Genomic DNA, 24,896 nt, shown 5'->3' on the forward strand with positions numbered 1-24,896 from the left:
CTTTTACTTGCTACCAAGCTGGCACCAACATCATCTTCTTCAAGTTCAATGTTTTAATCTTTGCTTCCTTCCTTTTCAAGTTCAATGGAATCCCCGTATTCTACCTCAGCATCATTCATTTCTTTCTCAATTGTAATAGCTTTAGCTGCATTAAGCATTTCCATACATTGATGTCTAACAAATAGGGGCACCGGCTTTTCTATGGAACCATCACATTCAGCCACATTGTTGTGTGTCCCAACTATACGATGTTTAAAATGAGATATCCCTCCTGATATGATTTGCTCACAAAAATTACAGTTAATCTTTAACCTGTTATTTAGATTCACCCTTTCACACCATTCCCATGCAAGATCCGTCATATCTTCACAAAACAAGAAACAAAAATTTAAAACCTACAGTAGTTGGAAGCGGGTAGCCATAAAAAACAAGAGAAATCAACGGTAATGAGAAATTTTATACCTCTTTTGTGTTAATAGCCCTAAAATGTTGGAAGCCTTCTTTCTTCAAGCAAGAATCAAGCTCCCACCATTTACACAAGCAAATCTTTAGGCCCAAATCGATGGTTTCTTCCCCAAATGAGTGATTTTATGGAGAAACCAGAAAAATTTCTCCCTCACAACTTTTAGAGAAGTTTAGAGAGAGGGGGAGAGGGTCACAGTTTTAAAAGAACATGCAAAACGGGGCCTTGGGCTCCTTTTAAAAACTTTAACGTGTATCGTATGATATGGGGATACGTACGATACACCTCCCTGTATCGTACGATGCACCTGATATGGGCACGGTATGCAGGCATATCACATATTGAGCTCGTACCATTTGGGTTTTCTTCACCCAGACGAGTTGTATCGTACGATATAGATAATGCTGAGATTAGGTATTACTATAATACCCCCTAGAGTACATTTATGATGGTCATAGGTTGAAGACGTGCAATGGTGATTTGCTTGCTAATTATTTTTGGTTGAATATTCACATTTGCGACCAAGAATCTCAATTTAAAGCTTTCCAATTTTCAAGGAGAAATTTAAGACCACAATTTTTATGTGTTACTTGCAATTTTTATGTCAACTATATGATTCCTCTCTTGTTATGACAAACAACATAAACCATTAGAGCACATTTGATAGTTGTGGATCTCAGATCCAACCTTGGATCTACCTGAGAGATTCCAATGGTGTTGACAAATGCCGATTTTGAAATCCATGGATTTCAGATCCATGAAGGGCATGAAATCCATGGATTTCAGGTCAGGGGGGTGGGGTGGTGCGGAGGGTCTTACCTCTCTAGCTGATCTCAGCTCTACAGGAGAGGTCATGGTAGGAAGAATGTGCCATAACCCCTGCCCACCTCCCTCTGCTATCATCTCTCTCTCTCTCTCTCTCTTCTGTGACCTTCCGGCAAAAGGCTTGCTGGAAAAAGAAAATGAGGGCCGAGGGTTTGAATCCCTCTTATTCTGGCTGGAAGGCTGGCAAGAGGGCATGGATGCCCTCCTTTCTGGCTAGAATAAGAGGGATTGAAGCCTCTTTTTTCCAGCTCTCTCTCTCTCACACACACTTGTTAGAATGTATGTATCCCAATCTATATATATATATATATACATATACATATATATATATATATATCTATATATCTATATGTATGTATATTACATATATTAGTCATCTAATGTATGTTTTATATATATATATATATTATCATATATTTTGGTTATTTAGGACACTTATGTAATTTTTACTTTCTTTATGTATTTTTTCTCTTGCTGTATTTTCTGTTTTTCCCTTTTTATCCTCTCCTTTTTCTCTTTTATCTAGATGGAGACTAGTCCCAATGGCTAGATTTCTAGCCGTTGGGACTGCCTCCTCCTTCTTCCTTTTGGCCCTCTCCTCTATAAATAGGGCAACTCTCCTATTGTTTAGTTATGGCTTTTTAGCCACCTTTTGTATTCTTCGTTGAGATCAATATATGTTTTATTCTCCTCTTGTTTGAGGTCTTTTGAGTATTACTTTCTTTAGTTGGTGGAAGCTTCAAGGGTGAATTTCTTGAAGCATTTGTCTTGTTTGGGCCTGATTTACATGGTATCAGAGCCTCGTTTTGGCTCTTCGTCTTGCTGTCTTTTAAAGTTTGAAGATTCAGTCCATACTCTTCCTTTGAAGCTGTGAAGCACTCCAAGTGTTTGATATATTGCTGGCCGTGATTTGACTCAAGAAGGTGCTGTTTTTCTCTTTTTGCTGGTTCTTGGCAATTACTTCTTGAGGCTTCAAAGTGATCTTCGTGACGGGATTGTGCACATCTTATGAAGCTTCCATGGCTGCTAAAGTTGTGACTGTTTTTCTATTGGTATCTTCCTTACATGGCAGCAAGCTTCTTTATATATTTGGAGCTGCCTTCTTGCTTCATGGATTTTTCCCCAACATTGAGAGCTGTTTTGGCACTATCCTTGTGGCTACCTCAACTTCATCCATACAAGGTACACATCATGGATGAGAGAATTTCTTCTACTCCTCTCCCTAAACTTACTTCATCAAATTATGTTTCATGGGCAAAAACTGTAGAACATTTCATTAGAAGTAAAGGTTTATGGGGACTTGTTGATGGGTCAAAAAATGAACCACAATTAGTCCTAACCAAAACCATAGATGGAAAAGCCTATGAACTAGATTGAGTTGAAAAGGATAAGGTTGTGAATGAATATGCGAAAAAATGGGAAGAATGGAAGATAGGACACTACAAAATAATTACATGGATTATTGCTTGTGTCGATACTACAACCATGGATCAAATAGCAAAGCATAATTTTGCTCATGAAGCTTGGGAATTCCTCAAGAAAACCCATACTATGAAGAATGTGGCCTACATGTGCAATCTTCAAATGAAGATTGCAAGTCTCCAACAAGGGGATAAGTCTATTAAGGAGTATGTTGGGAAAATAAAACAATTATGGGATGAACTTGCTTTATTTAAACCCGAATGGTATGATTCAAGAGACATTGTAGTAAGAGAAAAAAAAAATCAAAGAAATTTTTTTTATAAATTCATTCTTGGTCTTAGATCGGAATATGATGGGGTCAAAACTTCTTTGCTTCATAGACATAAAGTGCCATTTATGAATGAGGCCATAGCGGAGCTTCAAATGAAAGAGAATAGACTTAATTTTTCTAAAAAAAAGAATGAAAGCGTTCTTGCTACCTCAAGACCCGGTGCTCATACGAGAACTTATAGGCCTCCACACTTCAACCGAACAAACGAAGGAGCAAGAAGAAGAATTATTTGTTATCATTGCCAAGAAGAAGGACATACAAAACCCAAATGTCCAAAACTAAGAATTTATGACAAGAGAAGTAATGTGGCGGCTCCCATCCAAGAAGAAAGGAAAGAAGCAAACACCTTTCAACTCGATCAACTCATAAGTGCTCTTCAACCTAACTTTATTGAAGCCTTTCAACCTTTGCTCAAGGGAGAAAACACTAGGAGTAAAAATGAAGATCGATGATAGAGAGATTTTAGAGAATCCTACTCCTTTTCGACAAGTTGTTGGTGCCCTCTCTTATATCTCCATCACCAGACCAGATATTGCTCATGCCGTTCATGTTATAAGTCAATTTCAACAAAGACCCACCTCAGTGCACATGGTGCGGCTATGCAGATTGTGTGTTATGTGAAAAACACAATCAACAAAGGACTTTTTTTATCTTCCTCTTTTATATTAGAACTAGTTGCTTATACTGATGCTGATTGGGGTGGAGATCCCAATAATAGGCACTCCACCACTGGTTTTTGTGTGTTTTTAAGTGATTCGTTAATTTCTTGGTGATGCAAGAAACAGAACAAGGTGTCTCTATCATCAACTGAAGCTGAATATCGAGCCATGACATCTACGACAATAGAGATTGTGTGGCTCAAAAGTTTATTGAAAGATATGGGCATTCATCTTGTGGATCCTGTCAAACTTTGTTGTGACAACAAGAGTGTCATTTATATTGCTAGCAACCACACATTTCATGAAAGGACAAAACATACAGAGATGGATTGCCATTATGTTCGTGAAGAGTTTCTTCAGAAAAACATTGATCTTTCCTATGTTCCATCTGAATATCAACTAGGCGATTTCTTCACTAAGGCTCTTGCTGCTGCCAGGTTTCAATTTCTCCTAAGCAAACTTTTGGTTATCACACCGTAAGTTTGAGGGGGGGTGTTAGAATGTATGTATCCTAATATATATATATATATATATATATATATTACATATATTAGTCATCTAATATATATATATGTATATATATATATCTGTAAATCAGGCCCAAATTAGGCAAATACTTCAAGAATATCACTCTTGAATCTCTCACTAGCTCAACAAGGCAATACACAAGAGTCCTCTAACAAGAGGATAAAGAAAATATATTGATCTTCAGCCAAACAAGGCAAAAACTACAAGATGTGGCTTAACAAGCCATTACATTAAAAGGGGACAACAGTCCCTTATTTATAATACAAGGGAAGAAGAGAGGAGGAGAGGAAATGGCTGTTGGGCCATTTCCAACGGCTAGAATTCTAGCCGTTGGAGAGAGGCCCAACAGCTATTTCCTCTCTTAACTAAAAATAAAGGTGTAAAAAGGAAATAGAAAAATACATAAAAGAAAATGAAAAATTACAAGTATGACCTAGGTACCCTAAAATATACACATATCTATCTATGTAAGACATATATTAGCACACTAATATATGTAATGTACATGCACATAGATATATATATATATATATATATAGGAATACATACATTCTAACAATATCGTATATTTTGGGTACTTAGGACAGTTATGTAATTTTTACTTTCTTTATGTATTTTTTCTCTTGCTGTATTTTCTGTTTTTCCCTTTTATCCCTCTCCTTTTTCTCTTTTATCTAGATGGAGAGTAGTCCCAACGGCTAGATTTCTAGCCGTTGGGACTGCCTCCTCCTTCTTCCTTTTGGCCCTCTCCTCTGTAAATAGGGCAACTCTCCTATTGTTTAGTTATGGCTTTTTAGCCACCTTTTGTATTATTTGTTGAGATCAATATATGTTTTATTCTCCTCTTGTTTGAGGTCTTTTGAGTATTACTTTGTTTAGTTGGTGGAAGCTTCAAGGGTGAATTTCTTGAAGCATTTGTCTTGTTTGGTCCTCTCCTCTATAAATAGGGCAACTCTCCTATTGTTTAGTTATGGCTTTTTAGCCACCTTTTGTATTATTTGTTGAGATCAATATATGTTTTATTCTCCTCTTGTTTGAGGTCTTTTGAGTATTACTTTGTTTAGTTGGTGGCCTGATTTACAACATGCACACACACATACACAGACGTCACCCACCAGAGATTTGTCGGTTGTCTGGCCATCAGATGCCCTTGACCGCCAGGCTGGTCAGATGCCCTGAAGCTCATCTATATATATATATATATATATATATATATATATATATATATATATATATATATATATATATATATATAAAGAGAGAGAGAAAACCGATGAAATGAAAATGAAAGCCAATAAAATGAAAAAGGCATCAAACATGGCATTTTAATGGTCTGATTTTGAAAACCTCGGATCTAAGATCGGAAGATTCAAAATCAACCCTTGGATCCAAGATCTAGGGCATCAAACACAACCTTAGAGGTTTAGGAATTACTGTATAGAGAAAAAAGCTCTAAGTGATAAAGCTTCTTATATTTAATCACATTATCTTATGCCATTAGGCAATGCAAGATGTACATGAAATTGATTGGTCAGTAACCCTTAAACGATGCAGCTACAAATGCATGAATTATTCTTGTGGATACATTAAGAATAACATTGGCTGAAACTTTTGTCAGCCACGTACCTCTCTTTTATCTTCTTTATCATTTGAACTAGCTTTATAATATAATATGGTGGTTCAGATGCTTAGGACGATTAGTTTGATTTCTTTCTCAGCTAATACTATAGCTTCCACTTTCTGTGATCAGCAAAATTTACTGTCATTCACTTCCCTTCACCTTGAAATATTTCATGATTTTGTTACATTTTCTGTTTCCATTCTGTTGGATTTCCGCAGGATGCTAGCTGGTCACTTGTAGGAATATGTATGCTCACTCCTCTTCAACTTTTATGTGGACTGTGGAGTGTATTTTTCTATTAGTAGCTCTTTTCATTTGATTAGTAACTTCCATGACGGCCATGTTCACCAGCACTTTTATATTTTTGATGTTTCAGGGGCGACCCAAAGTGTTGGTACAGTGTTCCTGGTAGTGAAGCACATGCCTTTGAGAAGGTCACCTGCAAAATCTATATAATTTCTGACATTTTGGTGTATGTTTGTGTTGTGCCACATATAAAGATACACATTCACGTCTATGGTGCTTGCATACATGTGTGTGTGTGCACATTCACACACATGATGCAAGCAAACATACATGCAAGCACGTTTGTGCATTTTTGTATTGGCATCGTGGATGAGCATTTCTGCTCCAATACATAATTCTATATCTTGTTCCAGTGTCAAGTTTATGTTCTAAGTTTCAGACAGTTAGTTCATGGCAAATATCATGATATTTTCGAAAATATCGCGATATTAAGGAGAAAAACAAGAATAATGAAAACAATGCAAAAAAATTGTTATACTTTGAAAACAGAAAGGGAAATTATATTTATCACGTTATTTCACATTTTTTCTGGTTATTTCATTTTTCTCTTTTTTAACGTTAATGTCATCATGTTTTCAAATTTAACTAAATTATTTTTTTCATCATTGTTATCATCATTAAAATTCTTTTTATCGCTTTTATCTAGTTTTATTGTTTTCTTATTAGTTTTTTAATTATTTTATTTTTACATAATTTTTTGAAATTTTTCATTTTTAAAGCTTTCCGAGTTTTTCGCGTGATTTTCCCGAGAAGAACAACTTTTGCCGAAAAATACCCGACAAAAATCTCAGAACAGTATTTGTGACATTGTTCATAGTTACACAGGAACTTAATTGACATGAGATTTATTCTGGCTTTGTTCTTTTTCATTTGTGTCATGGTGCTCAAGTGCCTTTTGTCTTTGCACAATTGGTTGTAATTGAATTTTTGGAAGATTTGATTTATGTGTCTTGTTGATGTGCCATTGCAAGTCATGCTGTTTTTGTTATGCAGGTTATGCGAAAGGTGCTTCCTGACCTGTTTGAAGCTCAGCCAGACTTACTATTTCAACTTGTTACAATGCTAAATCCATCTGTCTTGCAAGAAAATGGTGTAAATGTGTATAAGCTAGTGCAGGTATGATTACAATACGTGAAGTGCTGTAACACCATCATGAATTGGTGCTGCTTCATTCTTTTACTCTCTTTACTGGAAAGCTCAACAATGGAGTGTAGGACGTGTTGATTAAAATTGTATCTGATCGTCTTGTTTCCTTTTTGCATCTTAAAGTATGCCAGAATCTTCTGTGTGCATTGTGCAGCGTATTTTGGTCTCTGAAATTTGCTATCTTCATGTTTGTCTGATTTTTCCTAGTCAGAGGGATGAATATTCTAAAATTGCATGTCACAGTGCTGCACGTTGATAAGTTCCTTTCTTGTATGCCATGGTATGAAAAATTTGACATCCCAATTTGTGTATTTGATGCAGGAACCTGGGAATTTTGTCATCACCTTCCCCAAGGCATTTCATGCTGGATTTAACTGTGGTAGGGCTAGAGTGTTTAGAACAAATAGCCTTCGTCTTGATTGTAATGTCATGGTTTCTTTTAATAAATATGGTTTGGCAATATGATACTTTCCTCTTTACCTTCTGTGGTTTTAGGTTTGAATTGTGCTGAGGCAGTCAACTTTGCTCCTGCTGACTGGCTACCTCATGGTGGTATTGGAGCTGAATTATATCGTTTATATCATAAAACTGCTGTTTTATCTCATGAAGAGCTTGTCTATGTAGCTGCAAAGGTGGTATTGTTTTAGCCCAAAATATACCTAAACATTAATTTTGCTGTTTCATTTTATGCTTTTACCAAGTTGGCTAATTTGGCACATACAAGCTTGTTCATATAATCCTGAAAAATAGGCTTTGTGTTTTCTTGAAGGGGTTTTTATGTGTTTGAACTGTGATTTTTTTTATTCACTTGGAAGAGTGAATGACCTTCAAGCTTGGTGCTGACAGTTTATTCTTCTATACCGTGTTAACTGTGATGATGACTGAGTTCACATTAGGTCTTACTTCTGTTGCTTTTAGGAGTCAGCTTAGCCTTTAATGCTTTGTGCCTTAAATACTTAGAATTCAATAATGTAAAATTGAGTCCATGCAAAACCTTTAGGATATTTCTTTTCCGTCATTGTGGCTGTCTAGGTGTTAAGCTGCTGCATTCCACGCTTACAGTGCTGATTATTTCCATAAGCTTTTCTGCTAGATTGTGGTATGATGATGCTGTCGGTGGTCTATTTCAGTTTTTCTGTGTTACTACTCTAAAATGGGCGGGTTTTCTTTCAGAACTACATTTGTTTTATTAATGGTCTTGAGGTGCTTATTGTTTAGATTCTTCATTTTTTAAATTATTTACCTTTGCAGCTACTGTGAATTCTTGGTATTTCATCTTGCCATTCATGTCTCATTCCTAAGAATATAAGAAAGTGTTTGGAATGATATAATCTTTTGTTGACTAAGGAAAGAAAGCAGCTTGAGTGACATGTTTGTCTCTATCTAATTATGTATTAGACGTTTTCATTTTGTATCCAACTTCAATTGAAAAGTTGATTGGGACTGGATTGATTTCTTCACTCAGTTGCTAGGTGCTATGTCACATAGGTGCAGCACATCTCAGAAAATTTGGGTGCGGGGGTGCGGCTATATTATAATAATAATAATAATAATAATAATAATAATAATAATAATAATGCTATATGTTTATGTTTTTCTACTGAAAATTAAGTGTTTTTCTAAAGGTCATTTTGCTTGCTGGGTACATTTTAAATTAAATGTTAGTATTGGGTGCATTTTAAGGGCACACAAAAATAGAATGTAATTTATTTTTAAAATTTTAAATTGAATAAAATAAATCTCTTTTAAAATATAGATCGTCTGGCTGTTTTTTTAAAGGACAGGCATCTTAAGGGCAGTTAATTTTAAAATTTAAAATTGAATATAATATATATATATATTTTTAAGTGTAATCTCTCTGGTCGAAGGACAGCAGACTGGCTACTGAGCCTTTTGAACGGCAGTCTTTTGCTGTTTTTAAAGAGAAAGAGAAAGCTGAAAGTTTGAAAAAGAAAGAGTGAGGAAATAAAAATAAAGTTTTTCTTTTAAATATACATAGTCTAGTCGTCCTTTCTGAAGGACAGCAGACTGGTCGTCCTTTAGAAAGGACGACTGTGGCACCTTTGGGTGTCTTTCTTTTTAAAAAGAGAGGGAGAAAGCTGAAAGTTTGAGAAAGAAGAGGGGGAAGGGAAAAATGTGAGGGAAACAAAAGAAGGGAGATGAAAAGGGAAAAAAGGGTGAGAAAAAATATAGAAAAAAAAGTAACAAATCAGGTGCGGCTTGGGTGCATGTCCGACCTGCAGCTATGTCTGCACCCGCACCCGCATTGTGTCGACACAGGTTCTGGGTGCATTTTAAAACACCCGTGTGACTTAGGCTAGGTGATGCCATGTTCTGGGCAATGTTCAATGTCAGGACATGAGACACAGATGTATGGACCCACCTTGATGATAATCAAGGTAACATGCCAAAACACAAGGCACAAGGAGCACGAAGAAAAAAAAATACGTCTTCAGCATCTTCTTGAAGCTTGCATTCCCCCTTTCTGTGTGATGGTTCAATGGAGAAAGTCGGTGAAGGATTGCAGGTTGCACTTTCATACATAGAATACCCATTGACAGCGATTGTTGCAAGGGGGTATGTTTCTAGTGTTGTTTTCTTTGTTCTTCATGCACTAACAAAAGTTGATCTTGCATAAATCTGTTCACTGCAAAAGCACCTTGATGAAAACCGACTAGTCTGGCAATTATGTGCTTCATTCGGCTAACTTGAATCTTTGTAATCACTTTGTATATTACATTACACAAAGCTATTGGACGGAAATGAGTTGCATCAATTGCTCCTTGCCTCTTTGGAATTAACATGAAATGAGATTTATTATTACTTTTGACAAGTCTGCACTCTACACTGCACTAACCACATCAGTTCCCACCAACGACCAATTTTTCTTGTAAACAGAAAATCCATCTGGGCCAAGGGCCTTATCAGACTTCATTCCAAAGACTGCACTATGCACTTCATTGTCACTGGCTGGGGCAGTTCTGAAACTCATTTTCCTATTCAGTAATTGCAGGGCCCGCAACGAGATTATCTAGAATATGCTCTTCATAACTGTCATCGGCAAAAAATTCAATGAAAGACTCCCTGCATGCACTGAAATTTTTCTCCTGATTTTTTCTATATTCAATCCCCTGATTTTTTCCTCCCAAGCTGAGCCATTTCACTCTACATTTTTTATGCCGAAAGCTTTCTTCCTCAAGAATAGCTTTGTTCAGTTCATCCCTTAAAATCCATTCCAATTGATGATCAGCAATAGTCGAACACCTGTTATGCTTTTGCTGCAGTTCAAGCTGATCTCGAATAGATGAACCTCTTTGCCCAATAGCTCCAAAATGGAGCTTATTCCATCTAAATAAATTTTTCTTGTAATCTCTAACTTCTGTAGTAGCTTTGTCATTGGGCAGCCTCTGGTGTACACAGACCAACTCTTCTTTATCACCTTATCACACCTTGCTCTCAATCCCCAGTATGAAAAATGTCTGAATAATCCTTTCTCATGGGAATAACATATCTAGCCACTGCATTGTGGATTAAAATATTATGATCTGAAGCTATTCGGGAAGAATTTTTAATTTTTAATTCAAGTCCCTAATTCTGATCCTGACACCAGTCACAACTGACTAGCATCCAGTCGATTTTGCATTCAATTGTTCTGTCACCCCATTGGTTATTACACTTGGTAAAGGAATTGTCTGCATCATTAATAAACCTGCTAAAATCCCAGCAGGAGATGTTGTTTGGAGGTTTGCCTGATTTATTACAGGCACCTCTCATGCAGTTGAAGTCTCTCACCAGAGCAATTGGTACCTTTAGATGTCAAATCTGATCTCTTATCTCATCAAAAGAAGCTCTTCTGATGCCCTAGAAACCAGAAATTATGTTGGTATACACCAATTGCAGCAAATTGAAATCCAGTAACCTTCATTTCACAAGATACTTGAATCCAGAACTGAGTCACACAGTCTACTTTAACAGAAACCACTGCAGGGTGCCATCCACATACAATTCGATCATCTGATAATTGAGCTGAGATATTAGAAATCTGAGCACAGTTCTTATTCAGGGTACACCATTGATCAAGTTTGTGAGGAGATAACATTGAATCAAATACAAAAAATAGATCAGGGACATACATTTTCAACATCAAATCCTGCTCTATTCAGTCAGCCTTCCTCACCAGGCCCCGAATGTTCCAAGCCATGATCTTAACCATGAAATCACTTACCAAAGGAAGGAAGCAGAATTACTTCTATATCAGCTAACCTATCAAGCATTACTTCATTTGTAGTAATACTCAATTGGCAATCAATCTGCTGTAAATCATTTAGGATACCACCGCTCTCCATACATCCTGCAGCTTCCTATTCTTCGTGAGTTTCAAATTTCCCTCTATCAGGCGAGTCATCATGAACATTTGAATTGGTAATATCCCCTAAAGGGTTACCTTTCTTTTTCCTTCTGATTCTCACATAGCTTGCCAGTTCCCTGATTTTTTTTTCATGCTCTATCTGTAAAGTGGTGATTCCAGGCCAGCTCATCTCTACTCTTGGAGTAAGGATGCGCCCTTCGCCTGACCCTCATTTTCCTGATTATTTGTCTCTCGTGAAAAACCAGATGCAATTTCTCCTCGTCATTCACAACCATATTCATAATATTCTCATGAAATTCTCATTACTAAATTGTTTTTTAAGGTGAGCTAAAATTTCCGAAATAGGCTGCGTACCTGCTGGAACATGAGATTTCACCACCTCCTTCAGATTTGAAGAAGAGGATGCATCTTCGTTGCACAATCATCTTCGTTCAGTTGCTCCATGTCACAGTCCTCTTTTTTATCATCAACAAGATTACCAACTTCATTCGTGTTAGTGGGAGATTCAATCACCATTTGCTCCTCAGGTGGGATCGGCATGTCATCTCCATCCACTTCTCCCAGAACTTAAATCTGTTATTTCTTTGAGTTATGTCTGCACCCATTTTAGAGGACCCTCCTTTTTCAAAATTACCTTTAGAACAACCCCCTCCTTTAGGTTCTTTCTTTGGTTATCTTTTGGAAACCTTGACCTCAGACCAAATGCCACGATCTTGCTGGGATGCATCTAAAGCTTCAACACGATTTCAAGAATGCATAATTTTCCGTTAAGTGGGTAGCCTCTCAACATTGGGATTAATACTTTCGATTCATGTGAAACTTCTATCGTTTTGACCACTCCATCTTCTTCCACCTCTACTTCTGATCGTGGATCAAAATTCCCTCAATACAGAGTCTAGCAAAACCCAGCTAGTTTAGATTTCGGGTGTGAACAACAACTGACCACCAGATCCCCTCCAAGAGCATCAATAACACTACTGAAAATTTTGTGATTCCAGAAATACGGATCCATAGGGGGACTCGCAGGTTAGCCTCAATCTTAAGTGAGCGTCCTGGAAACCATCTTCTCATTATTGGAACTCTGCCTCCGGTTCTCTAGCCCCCCCCCCCTTCGTCAAGGCAATCCTCAGTTTGTCTTCTGTCTCGACCCTAACCATAAAGATACCCTTGCCCAAGAATGAGAATCTTGGGTTCTTGATCTCTTTTCACACCGATCTAAGGTTGCTAACAGTGAAGCTAAAATCCATGCTCTTTAATCTTGCATCTCCTATAAAGTATCCGATCATCTTCCAGCGGAACAACATCTTCATTCTGTTTGCATCTTCTCTTGGGACCAAGATTCTGGGTTTTCCCTGAATCATTCAAATCTCTAGATCTCCATCATCATCTGCATTCCGCCCAGAATTGTTAAATACCATTTGCACCAACAATTTGCTTGTTGGCAGTTTGCCTGGCAACAATTGACCTCTGGCTAATCTAGGGTTTAACCCTCCATTCGGCATAACAGAAACCTTTGCGTTTTCAATAACACCAATTTTGATTGTTGAAGAGGAAGTTCGGATGAAGCCTAGTTATTCATAAATGGGGCAGGTGGCCACATTGCACATGCCCCTGTGCAAATGAATGGGGTGCGTGCACTGAGTAGCCATGTTATGTGTGTGTGTGTGTGTGTGTGACTGTGTGTGTATAAATATGTATGTATGTATGTATGTGTTTATGTGTGTGTGTGTGTGTGTGCATGTGTATATATACCTCAATACACACATTCACACCACAGGGGTACATGTTTCTCAAAGCAAAACAGCACATCTGTATTGGCTCAAGTTACTGTATTTGTCATTTTGTCAAAATATTTGAAATGGAATTGTATAATGGCTGTAGTGTTATATATATCCATGCACATTTGCACTTATCACACACACGAGCACACAAAACATACATATGTATGTATACCATAGCCTTGGAAACAAGCTTTACAAGATAGACTATACAAGGTAGCATATGCTGATACTGCTATAAACTTGATGTTGTGAAAATAAGAATGAGGATCTTCTTGATTATTTCTGGCCGTTCACTGATATTTGCATTATGTTTTTCGCATTTCCTGGTCTAAGTAGCATAGTTTCACAAGTACTTGCAGCTTATTGTTTGTCCTTCTATTGAATTTTCTAGAATAATTACTCAAAGAAAACTGCTCCATACTTGAAGGAAGAAATGCTCCGTATATTTGTAAAAGAAAAGTCCAACAGAGAGGCGTTGTGGAAAAAAGGTCTGGTTAAGTCAAGCCCTATGTGTGCAAGAAATCAGCCTGAATTTGTTGGCACTGAAGAGGTTGACTTTTCCCAGCTTCCAGATAAGTAACCCTGCTTTATATTTTCAACATGTAACTCTTTCATACTTGCTCTGTCTTTTTTGCAGAACCCATCATGCATCATATGTCAGCAATATTTGTTTATTTCAGCTGTTGTCTGTGGCTGTTCTCCATGTGCTTTTGTTTGTCTAGAGGTATGTAGAATAAGCTAATTCTCCAAGTGAAGTATTTGACAACTATTAATTCTTTGGGTTGCTTATTTCTTGTCATTCAACTTGTGTTCAATTTTGAGCTCAAATTTTTATGCAGTTCTGCTCTTTCATTTGCATCTTACTCTAAAATAGTATTATTATTGTTATTTACACCATTTGACAAATCATCTAGCTGGCAATTGAATCCTTAATCAATGTGTTCATGTTTGAAGTATAGGAAGGCTCGAAAATGATCTGCATGAGTTTTAGACTTATTTGGTTTCTTATGTCACTGCATTTAGTTTCCGATTTAGCCTCTTGAGTTAGCGGGACAATCATGGTTCTTTGTTGTCACATTAATTGTTCGGTCAGTTAACCTATAAGAAAATCATTTGGGTTTTGTAGATTAGATTCATCTCCTGATTCTCTTGTAATATTTTCGACATGGTTCTCTTCTATTCGTCACAATATGCCCTACAAGTCTCAAGTTACAAGGAAATAATCATTATTTGTGCTCTTCATGCAGCATTTTGATCAGCTTTGTGAGTGTAGTCCGAATAAACGTTGTCTTCTCTACCGCTACACTCTTGCAGAGCTTAATGATTTTCTTTCTATGGGAAAGGAGCTTGGGATTGCATGTTGTTTAGATTCCGAGCCGCACCAAAAAAACAAGATATCTTGTGATAGTTTCACATACGAGGATACCTCCAGGTTAATGAAAAAGGTACTTCTTGAGTTAGTGGAATGGATAGATGTTTTTCTATTGCATTCAGAATGTTATAGATATTTCACTACTTTTTGGATCTTCTGCAATAAATAGTCCTTATATTTCAGTAATTTTTGGATCTTCTGCGATAAATACTCCTTATCTGGGCTGTGCAAACGGTCTCTCTATCTCGCTTAATTTTCATTAACTGAAAAATTTAGGGTTACATGATACTTAAATAGAATACAACAAGACAACGGGTCGGATAGGGTCCAGACCTGGACCCAAACATACATATCATGTCAACACTATGTATATGTAAACTATTGTGTGTATTCTGGTCTTGTTCCTCCTTGTGTTATAGTTATTTTTTCTGCCATATCCAGTTCAAGAATGTTTGGATATATGTGCATGTATGTGCGTGTGTGTATGAGATGTGACAATGTATATATTTGTTATTTAGCATGGTTTATGGTTAATGCTGGACTTCTATATATTAATTGGTCCATAAACTTTCCTTTTTCTTCTGATATGCAGATAAAGGGTCACAATGCTTATTTCTCACAGCTGGCTAAAGACTGGCTAACTGTGGCTCTTAGTATTCACAGTAATCCATTTTCAGAGGCTGCTGCTGAGAGAGCACTAAGTGAAGCCGAACAATTCTTATGGTCTGGCCATGAAGTTGACCCAGTAAGGTTTCCATTTTTTGGTACCTTCATTCCTTAATTCCAAAATTTTTTCTTTTTCTGTTATATAGCATGCAGTCTTAAGAACCATGATTCTTGTAGTTTGTAGAATGAATTGTACTTTTTCCTTTTCTTAAGTATTGGAAATCAAATTCTTAGTTAGTTCCTCGTGGCTTCAAATTAATTCTTAGATGTTTGTTTGGTAGCTCCACCCATCTGATATATTCAACAATATTAGCATCAATTTCCATCCATATTTTTTATTTCATAAATTCCTTATAGTCTGTAAGTGCCTTGTCATCTAATTCATGAGAAAATGGCATTTGGAGCCTTGGACTGCTGTCCTTAGCTTTAGAATGCATTGAGTTGTTGAGGAATTTGTTGGTAGTATCTGGGTCTTGATAGTTGCTTGTATATATGTAGGTAAGAGACATGGTGAAGAGCCTGCTTCATGCTAGAAGCTGGTCGCAAAGTTTGAGGACTTGTCTTGGTAAAGTTGAAAATTGTGTGCCTCTTCATGATTGCTCTGCAGAAAAAGTTCCATTGAAACATGTTGAGGACTTGCTGGATTTGGATCCTCTGCCATGTAATGAGCCTAGTTACCACAAATTGAAGGTGTAAAACCTACATTCTTTTTATTCGCTGATGTTGCTTAGTTTCCTTTTTGAAACTAAGCCTGTCGTCACTCTTCTGTTTCCTTTTTGTTAGGGTTATGCAGAAGATGCAAAAACTTTAAGAGATGAAATTGTAGCTGCTCTGGCCGCAGATCCTCATACTATGGTAACAGACCAAACTAGTTTCAAATTACTTTGTTTGAATCCATGTTATATTTGGCCAATGTTCATTGAACAGTCCTCTGCCCTGCACCTGTCCTTTGTTTGGTAGTTTTCTCTTGGTAGATGTAAGAAATGGGCCATGATGTTCCTTCACTTTGTTTATCGCTAATCCTTAGAAGTTCAGCTATGCAAGCAAATGCTTGGGAACCCATTAAATGTTGCAATAGCAGAGATGAAAATGTGTCACATGCTTAGCTCCTTTTCGCTTGTTAAAAAGATTGTTATATCTTCTGTATTTCTTTTTATAGTGAATATGCTTCTGAGTTTTTCATTTCCAATAAACCATGTAGGGATTTTGAAATATGAGAGCCTGTGAGAACCCTATGTTTGTGTCTACTTGTGGGTGCATCTAGTTGGTAGTTTTTTAGCTTTTTGTTGGCATTCCTAAAAGACTGATAAAATCGACAAATAGTTATTAAAATGTCAAAAGCGACCAGGGTTAAAACATATTAAAAATGGTTTTTTAAAATCTCGCAAAAATATCAGATATTATCATTTGGAAATATTTTCAAAATATTGCAACTCACAATACATTCTCACTTCTTTTCTGCTTCACTTGTTTTTGGTGATATTATCACAATATTCGAAAATATCACCAATGTCTGTGGGAATGCTTTAAAATTTAACATCTATTTGATGTACATTGTGTCCTTTAACCAAGACAATAATGACAAGGGTTCTAATGGTAGTTATCCTATACATAGGTGTCAAAGTTTCTTCATAAACAGTCCTATGTTCTTGCAAAGACTCTTTTGCAACAAGTCTAGCCTTGTATCTTTTGAATGTTTCATCACTTTTTATTTTTGATGGATCTTGTCTTTCCCATGCTATTGCTTTCTTGAGGATATTTGGTCTTCTTCCGCTTCTTCTACCCATTTACTGAAGTCCTTAGCTTCATTTTATATAATGAGTTCAAAATAGAAATTAATAGCAAGAAACTAAGCTCTAATTCTAGAGGAAAAGGGTTCATAAGAGAAACCTGTTTGGTTTTGGCCAGGAAAATACTAAATTCAATGTAATTTGCATCACTTCAATCAATAAAATAATGTAGTAAAAAAAATTAAACTTTTCTAGGTTTTATTGGAGCATGTTTTGTATCTATACATTTTTAGTGGTTTCTACTCATGTTTTTTTTTGGAACTTTGGAAAAACGATTTTTTTGAGACACAATCTTTAAAATTTCCTGGTACTTCTAACCACTTTTTAATTCCTTTGATAAATATTCTGCTTCAGGATTGTTGCTAAGAGTTCCAAATCTTGAAATATTCAAAATCCTTGTATTTATTTTTGAAGAAGTAGATCCTGCAATATCTAGTAAACTCATCAGCAAAATGCCACAGTTGGTTTTTATGGAACGTGGAGTCAGATCAGCGTAAGTGATCCGAGAGTAGGGACGTTGTCCTTCTGTGATTTTCAGGGACGGATTCGGGCTCCAGCCCCTCCATCTCCTTTATGACATGATTATCATTGACTTTTTTTTATTGTGAATTTGCATTCTTACTCATTCAAGGATGTTGCTTGATAGCCACATATTATTATTCACTTGTTTCATAAAAAGCTTTAAGTTCTAAGTATATCCAAACAGAATGAATAATTTATGAAAGAAGATTATGGATCAATGACATTAAAGCATGAAGGGTGAAAAAGATGTGTTAACTTCACAAGAGACCCAGAAGGAGAGGTCGGAGTCTTTTTCTGGCTGGCTGGCCTAGGGACTTTTTCTCTTGCTGGCCAAGCTACAATCTAAACACTGACCTTTTGTTAAGTATATTGATTAAAGGCATTGGTTTATCCTTTATAGTGGTTCATACTTGTTGTCTTACTTTACACGTTATACTTGATCATACTTGTTAGTACAATATTATAATTAGCAAATTCTTGAACATACCTGTTGTCTTATTGGTTCATGATGAATATGACTTTTTAGTTCATTTCTGAATGATTATACAAAAAGTGTCTTATTAGTTGATTCTCTACATCATGAAAGGTGGCTAGAAATGATTATCCAAGCTGTAAGCTTTATGGTGTAGTTAATTAATCATGAGCCATATTGATTAATAAAAAAATCACAATTTTAGCATCCTCTTGGTAAATCTGGTTGGGACTGGCCAATGGCTAGAACAAAAATGTAAAAGGATTTTATCAAAAATAAAAGAACACCAACAAAAGTTATGTTGAGGAAACGTACTTGTTTGGGATTTGATGTTCTCTGTATTTTGGGATTTTAGTATTAGGTAGCTTTATGAATTTTAAAGTTTTGTTGGACTGTTTATGTAAAGGGTTAAACATAACCTTAATCATTATTTAGTGTAAAGGAAAAGGAGCAGTCGACACATTCTGGACTGCTACCTGCTCTCTCTTTCTTCCTCACGTTCTCTTCTTCTCCTTCTTACCTACCTCTCTAAACAACATGGTATCAGAGCACTGAACCTAGGGTTGTGCCATCTAGGGTTTCTCCGCTCTTCATTCAAGCTAAGGTTACACGTCTCAAGTTTCTGCTGCTTACAAAAGAAACAATCAGATTGTTTGGTGGAAAGGAGCTAATCACGTTCAACATGTAGAGACGTGATTTGCACCCTTATGTTGCTGTCGAACTCGTGATGTTGCTGAAGAACCAAATCTGATGCCGTTGACAAGTTGTTGTCGTCGTTCATATCAGTGTTGTACGTATTGTACGATACGGGGCCGTATCGTACGATACGTATCGTATCGTTTGCAAAATACGATACGATACACCCCCTGTATCGCAAATGGGGGTGTATCGTACCTGTATCGTACGATACGGTGCGATACGGCCCGTATCGTACGATACGGGCTGATTTCTAAAAAGGAGACTTGAACCCCATTTTTTCAAGTTTTTCTTATAAAAACCCACCCCTTCCTCATTTCTAATCTATAGATTGTACCGTTTTAGAGGGAAACCATTGATTTGCATTGTGAAATCATCGATTTCCATTGTGAAATCATCGATTGTCACCGTGAAATCATCTATTAAACCATGGATTTGTGCATGGGTGGCTGATTCCCATTGAGAGGAAATGGTTTTTTTTTAAACCATGAAGATAAAGATGAAAAAGAATGATATTGTTGTGAATTTTGATGTCTATGAAGTATGAATGATGAACCGTGAACGCGTAAGTTTATAGCATTTAGCAAAATAATAAGTCTATCATTATCTAAAAGACTAAACCATGTTTTCTATGAAGAATTTATTATTTTTAATTTTTTCTGATTTTTTACGAATTTTTTGATTTTTTTTAAATTTTTTCTGATTTATTATTTTTTTTTAAAAAATTTACGATACGGTTACGATACGTAACGATACGGCGTATCTTAAAGCCCGACCGATACGCCTTACGATACGCTTTTTACAACATTGGTTCATATCTGAATGTTGCAGTGTATCAGATCTGACTCAGTTGATGTTGTTGGCAAGCTGTTGTTGTCGTTCAGATCTGAATGTCATAGTATATCAGATCTGACTCAGTTGATGCCGTTGAAGAAATTCAAACCAGAGATATTCTGATCTGCTTGGCCGTGGGGTACCTGGTTGATTCTCACAGTTAAATCATCATCGAAGTTGACTGGAGCAGGCAAGTTTGTGTTGAAATCTGGCTGTAGTAAATCAGTGCATGTTAGTCTATATTCAGTCTGCCGTAGGCTTGTGTTCAAATCTGGCTGCAGTAAATCTGTGCATGTTAGTCATTATTCAGTCTGCCCTGGGCTTTTATATTCTCCTATTTTCAAGGTTCTAGCATGACTGCCAATAAATCTATACAACATGATAGAACTGAATATGAAAATCAACAAGCAGAGGCTAGTGTTGAGTACAAAGTTTTCTCAAATCCATTTTCTTTTGGATCTACTATCAAATTTGATGGAGCCAACTATGATGTATGGGCTAGAACCTTCATGTTGGCAGTCGTTGGATATGGGATGAAATATATATTGGAAGAAGATGAACCAGTTGAAAAGATTGGTAAATACGCACGGTGGGAGGAAGAAAACAACATAATCAGTGTTTGACTTATGAATAGCACTCAGCCCCACATTGCAATAGGGCTTTGTTATTATAATAAGCCAAAGATATGTGGAATTCTCTCCGGCCACAAAATTTTACAGGTTCAGCAAGAATTGTTACAAATGCAGCAAGGTGACATGGATTTAACTGAATACTTTACTAAGTTGAAGTTCACTTATGAAAAGATGAACTCCTTAAAACCACCCTGTAAGCATTGTCTCAAATCTCACATGGAGCAAATGATTATTGTTAAATTTCTTGTTGGACTATCTTCTGATTATTCTACAACCAAGGCTCAAATGCTTATAGGTTTTGATTTTCCTGATATTGATGAGGCCTTCAATAGGCTAAATAGATTGGCTGTTACTCTTCCTCCATCCTCAAACAACTCACTGTCATCTGCCCTTGCTTCATTTGGAGGAGGAAGAAGTGGACTATACTCTTCTCGTGGTAGAGGAAGAGGCCGGGTCCCAGAGGACGTAGAAGACTTCAATGCACATATTGTGGTCGTCTTGGCCACTTAGAGGATAGGTGCTGGAACAAAGTGGTAAACCTAACTCACCCGCATCTTCGACTGTGACATTTTCATCTAATTCTACTCCAAATACACAGTCTATCAGTATAGTTCCTATGGCGAATGCTACTGCTGCTTCAGTAGATGCTACATCTCTTAATTTAAGTCTGGCTGAACTTGATTTAATTATGGAACATCGATCAAATACTACACCTTCTACCTCATCGGCATCTACAACTATCACCAATTCAACATATTCTGCAGGTAGAACTTCTAATGGTTGTTGGATAATTGATTTTGAAGCATCTAAACAATTTTGTGGAGATACTAGTATTTCAAACCTGTACAAATTTAATTCCCCTCAGCATGTTCGATTGGCAAATGGATGGCTTTCTCTGGTAGAAGGGAATGAAGATACTTATCTCTCTCCATCTTTGCATGTTCATGATGTGCTATATACTCCTGAATTCTCAAAGAATTTGTTATCTGAAGCAAACTAACTAAAGAGATGAATTGCCAAGTTATTTTTGACCCGGGTACTTGTGTATTTCAGGATCTGTCGACTGGGAGGAAGATTGGTGGAGGCCATGAGAGAGATGAAATCTACTTCTTGGATACATCTGATAAGGAGGCGTCATTCTTAGTTGATTCATCTTCAAGTGCTTTCCAATGGCATCTCAGATTGGGTCATCTATCTTTCCCTAAACTTCGGTTGCTATGTCCTCAGATTTCTTCCACAACTTCTATCGAGTGTGAAGCTTGTCAACTGGGCAGGCATAGTCGTACTTTCTTTCCATCGAGTCAAGTCAGTCTAGCCAAAATCTTTTTGATTTAGTTCATGTTGATGTTTGGGGGTCTGGTCGGGTTTCAAGTCGGTTGTCGTTTTGTTATTATCTGTCCATTGTTGACGATTTCTCTCGTGTCACTTGGGTGTTTTTGATGAAAGACAGAACTGAAGCTCCTTGTATCTTAAAATCTTTTATATTGGAAATAAAAACTCAATTTAATTCTTGTGTCAAGATTGTTCGCACTGACAATGCTCTCGAGTTTAAATCTACTTTTCTACTTGAATTTTATAAATCTCATAGTATTGTGTCACATTTTACCTGCCCTCACACATCTCAACAAAATGGTGTAGTTGAAATAAAATATCGCCATTTGTTGGATGTAGCCCGCACCGTCATGATTCATTAACATATGCCTTCCAAATTTTAGGGAGATGCAATTTTGACCGCATGTTACTAATAAATAGAATGTCATCCTCTTCCATAGACAATAAGATTTCAATTCAAATTCTCTACCCAAACATGACTTTGTTCTCTTTACCTCCACATATATTTGGATGCACATGCTTTGTACATAAACTTGGACCTAATCGAGATAAACTAGCTGTGCAAGCCAATAAATGTGTATTTGTAAGATACTCTAGAAATCAAAAAGGGTATCGATGCCTAGATCCTATATCTAATTGGGAGTTTGTCAGTGCCGATGTAACCTTTCTCGAGTCGTCTCCATTCTTTCCTGCAAGTCTTTCCTATCCAAAGTCCGAGATGCCCCTTCTGTTCCACTTCCAATTCCTCCTATTTCACTTGAGTCCCTTTCTTTTTCATCATCACCCACCTGTTCCAATCCTTCTATTCCACGGTTTAAAGATTCTCCTCTCACATATTCAAGAAGGAATCCATCATCTAATGACCCTGCACCCTCTTGCTCTTGGGAGGTAAGTAGTTCTGAATTACATAACATGTCTGAGTGTTCCCTTGATGCTTCTCTTCCTGATGATCTACCTATTGCACTGCGTAAAGGGATCAGACAATGCACAATTCATCCTCTTTCTAAATTTGTTAATACAGCTCATTTGGGAGATCATATGTGCAAATTTATTGATGCATTGTCAGCTACATGCCTACATCCATTCCTATTTCACATGAACAAGCTATTTTGGACTCTAAGTAGTGCCAAGCAATGAAGGAGGAGATGGATTCTCTAATATCTCGCCACACTTGGGTTCTTGTTGAACCTCCTTCTGGGGCAGATATTGTCGGCTCGAAATGGTTATTCACTATCAAGTATAACTCAGATGGTACCGTTGAGCGCTACAATGCATGCTAGGTAGCAAAAGGGTACACTCAGACATATGGTATTGACTTCTTTGAAACTTTCTCTCCTGTGGCACGTATGGGTACTATATGACTCATTATATCTATTGCAGTTTATTATGATGGAACATGTACCAACTCGATATTAAAATGTCTTTCTGTATGGGGATTTATCTGAAGTAGTTTATATGCAGCAACCGCCGTCCATTTCTCTCAAACTGAGTCAAAGGTAAGGCTAGTCAGAACATCAGCAGTTTGGTCTTCATACTTCATATATGGTAGAATCAACTCTTTGGCATCAATCCTCTCCCGGATGAAGTGGCGGTCAATCTCGACATGTTTTGTTCGGTCATATAACACAGGATTGTTGGCCAGATTGATTGCAGACTTGTTATCACAGTACATCTTCATAGGTCCTTCAGTCTCTATTTCAATATCAGCCAACAATATCAACTACTGTAATTCTGACACTTCCATAGAAACAGGCCTATATTCAGCCTCTGCACTTGAGCGGGAACAAACATCTTGTCTTTTTCTCCTCCAAACAACAAGAAATCCCCCCCAAGTAGACGCAGTACCCTGAAGTAGATCTTCTAGTATCAACACAGTCTTCCCAGTCTGCATCCAAGTACCCTTCAATCTCAATAGACCCTTGCTTCACATATAGAAGCCCCTTACCAGAATTCCTCTTCAAGTAACATAAGATTCTGTCGACAACCTTCAAGTGAGCATCCGTAGGTGCATGCATGAACTGACTATCACATTAACAGCAAAGGTGATATCAGGTCTAGTCAGAGTGAGGTAGATCAATCTTCCAACCAGACGTTGATACCTCCCCTTAGCCTCTTCACAAAGAGGTTCACCATCCTTAATACTGAGTTTGTGCCCAGCATCCAGAGGAGTAGAAGCCGGTCTACACCCTAGTTTTCTTGTCTCCTTCAGTAAATCCAATGTATACTTCATTTGATTCAGCACAAGGGTCGTACCTGACCTAGCAATTTCAATACCCAGAAAATATCTCAGTTTGCCAAGGTCCTTGAGATCAAATTCGGTAGCCAGTAAACCCTTTAATCTTGTTATTTTATCTTCATCATCACTTGTAACAATCATATCATCAACATAGACTAACAAAAGAGTAACCTTATCATCCTTCCTTTTTACAAACAGAGTATGATCTTTGTTTCCTTGATTGTAGTCATCTTGTCTCATCACTAATGTAAGACGTTCAAACCATGTTCGGGGAGATTGCTTGAGCCCATATAAAGCTTTCTTCAGTTTGCAGCATTTTCCCGGTTTCTCATATCCTGGGGGCATACACATATACACTTGCATTCTTTGCGAGTGCTTTGTGGGCTTTGCAAATCTCGTGACCTTCCAAAGTACTAATGATATACAATTGTCATTAGTCCTAACCTTTCAAGAAAGTTTTCGGATTCGCTCCGCCTTACAGCCTTGCTTCCCTCTTCCGTCCCAGTGGAACACCCTTCATTCCTCTCATGTTCAAGCACATCTACAACCGGAGGACTCTCTTCCCGCTTGTACTCTAAAAAATCTGTAAATTGGATTTCCTGACTTGGATAATACTTTTCTTCTGACATAGACTTCTCTCCCTGAAGAGGATTCTTACCAAAATAAGAGACATGTTCGAAGAAGGTGACATCCTTGGTAACATAAACACGACCAGTTGTAGGATCAAAACACTTATACCCCTTTTGAGTAGGAAAATACCCAACAAATATTCCCTTAATCGACCTTGGATCGAGTTTTTTAACATTAGGATTGTGATCATGAATAAAGCAAACACATCCAAAGACACGAGGAGGGAGATGAAAGGGTGTATGATTCCCTTGAAGCATAGAGTG

The 24,896-nt window shown here is 37.1% G+C and overlaps 1 protein-coding gene across 4 annotated transcripts in view; it reads left to right on the top strand.

Annotated features, from left to right (window-relative positions):
* LOC116266481 (lysine-specific demethylase JMJ17) overlaps positions 1-24,896 on the top strand; it is an 81,837-nt gene that overhangs the window by 18,291 nt on the left and 38,650 nt on the right. For 2 of the 4 annotated variants that reach the window (XM_031647734.2, XM_031647736.2), the window contains exons 2-11: positions 6,226-6,283; positions 7,149-7,271; positions 7,623-7,680; positions 7,797-7,936; positions 13,843-14,001; positions 14,089-14,175; positions 14,699-14,896; positions 15,416-15,568; positions 15,988-16,179; positions 16,273-16,344. In XM_031647734.2, the coding sequence (XP_031503594.1) occupies positions 6,226-6,283; positions 7,149-7,271; positions 7,623-7,680; positions 7,797-7,936; positions 13,843-14,001; positions 14,089-14,175; positions 14,699-14,896; positions 15,416-15,568; positions 15,988-16,179; positions 16,273-16,344 (1,240 nt within the window). Of the gene's footprint in view, positions 1-6,225; positions 6,284-7,148; positions 7,272-7,622; positions 7,681-7,796; positions 7,937-13,842; positions 14,002-14,088; positions 14,176-14,698; positions 14,897-15,415; positions 15,569-15,987; positions 16,180-16,272; positions 16,345-21,488; positions 21,813-24,896 lie in introns of those variants that run through there. The other 2 variants (XM_031647738.2, XM_031647735.2) reach the window with 2 other exon arrangements.

This window comes from Nymphaea colorata, chromosome 12, assembly GCF_008831285.2.
Source record: "Nymphaea colorata isolate Beijing-Zhang1983 chromosome 12, ASM883128v2, whole genome shotgun sequence".
NCBI classification, from domain to species: Eukaryota; Viridiplantae; Streptophyta; class Magnoliopsida; order Nymphaeales; family Nymphaeaceae; genus Nymphaea; species Nymphaea colorata.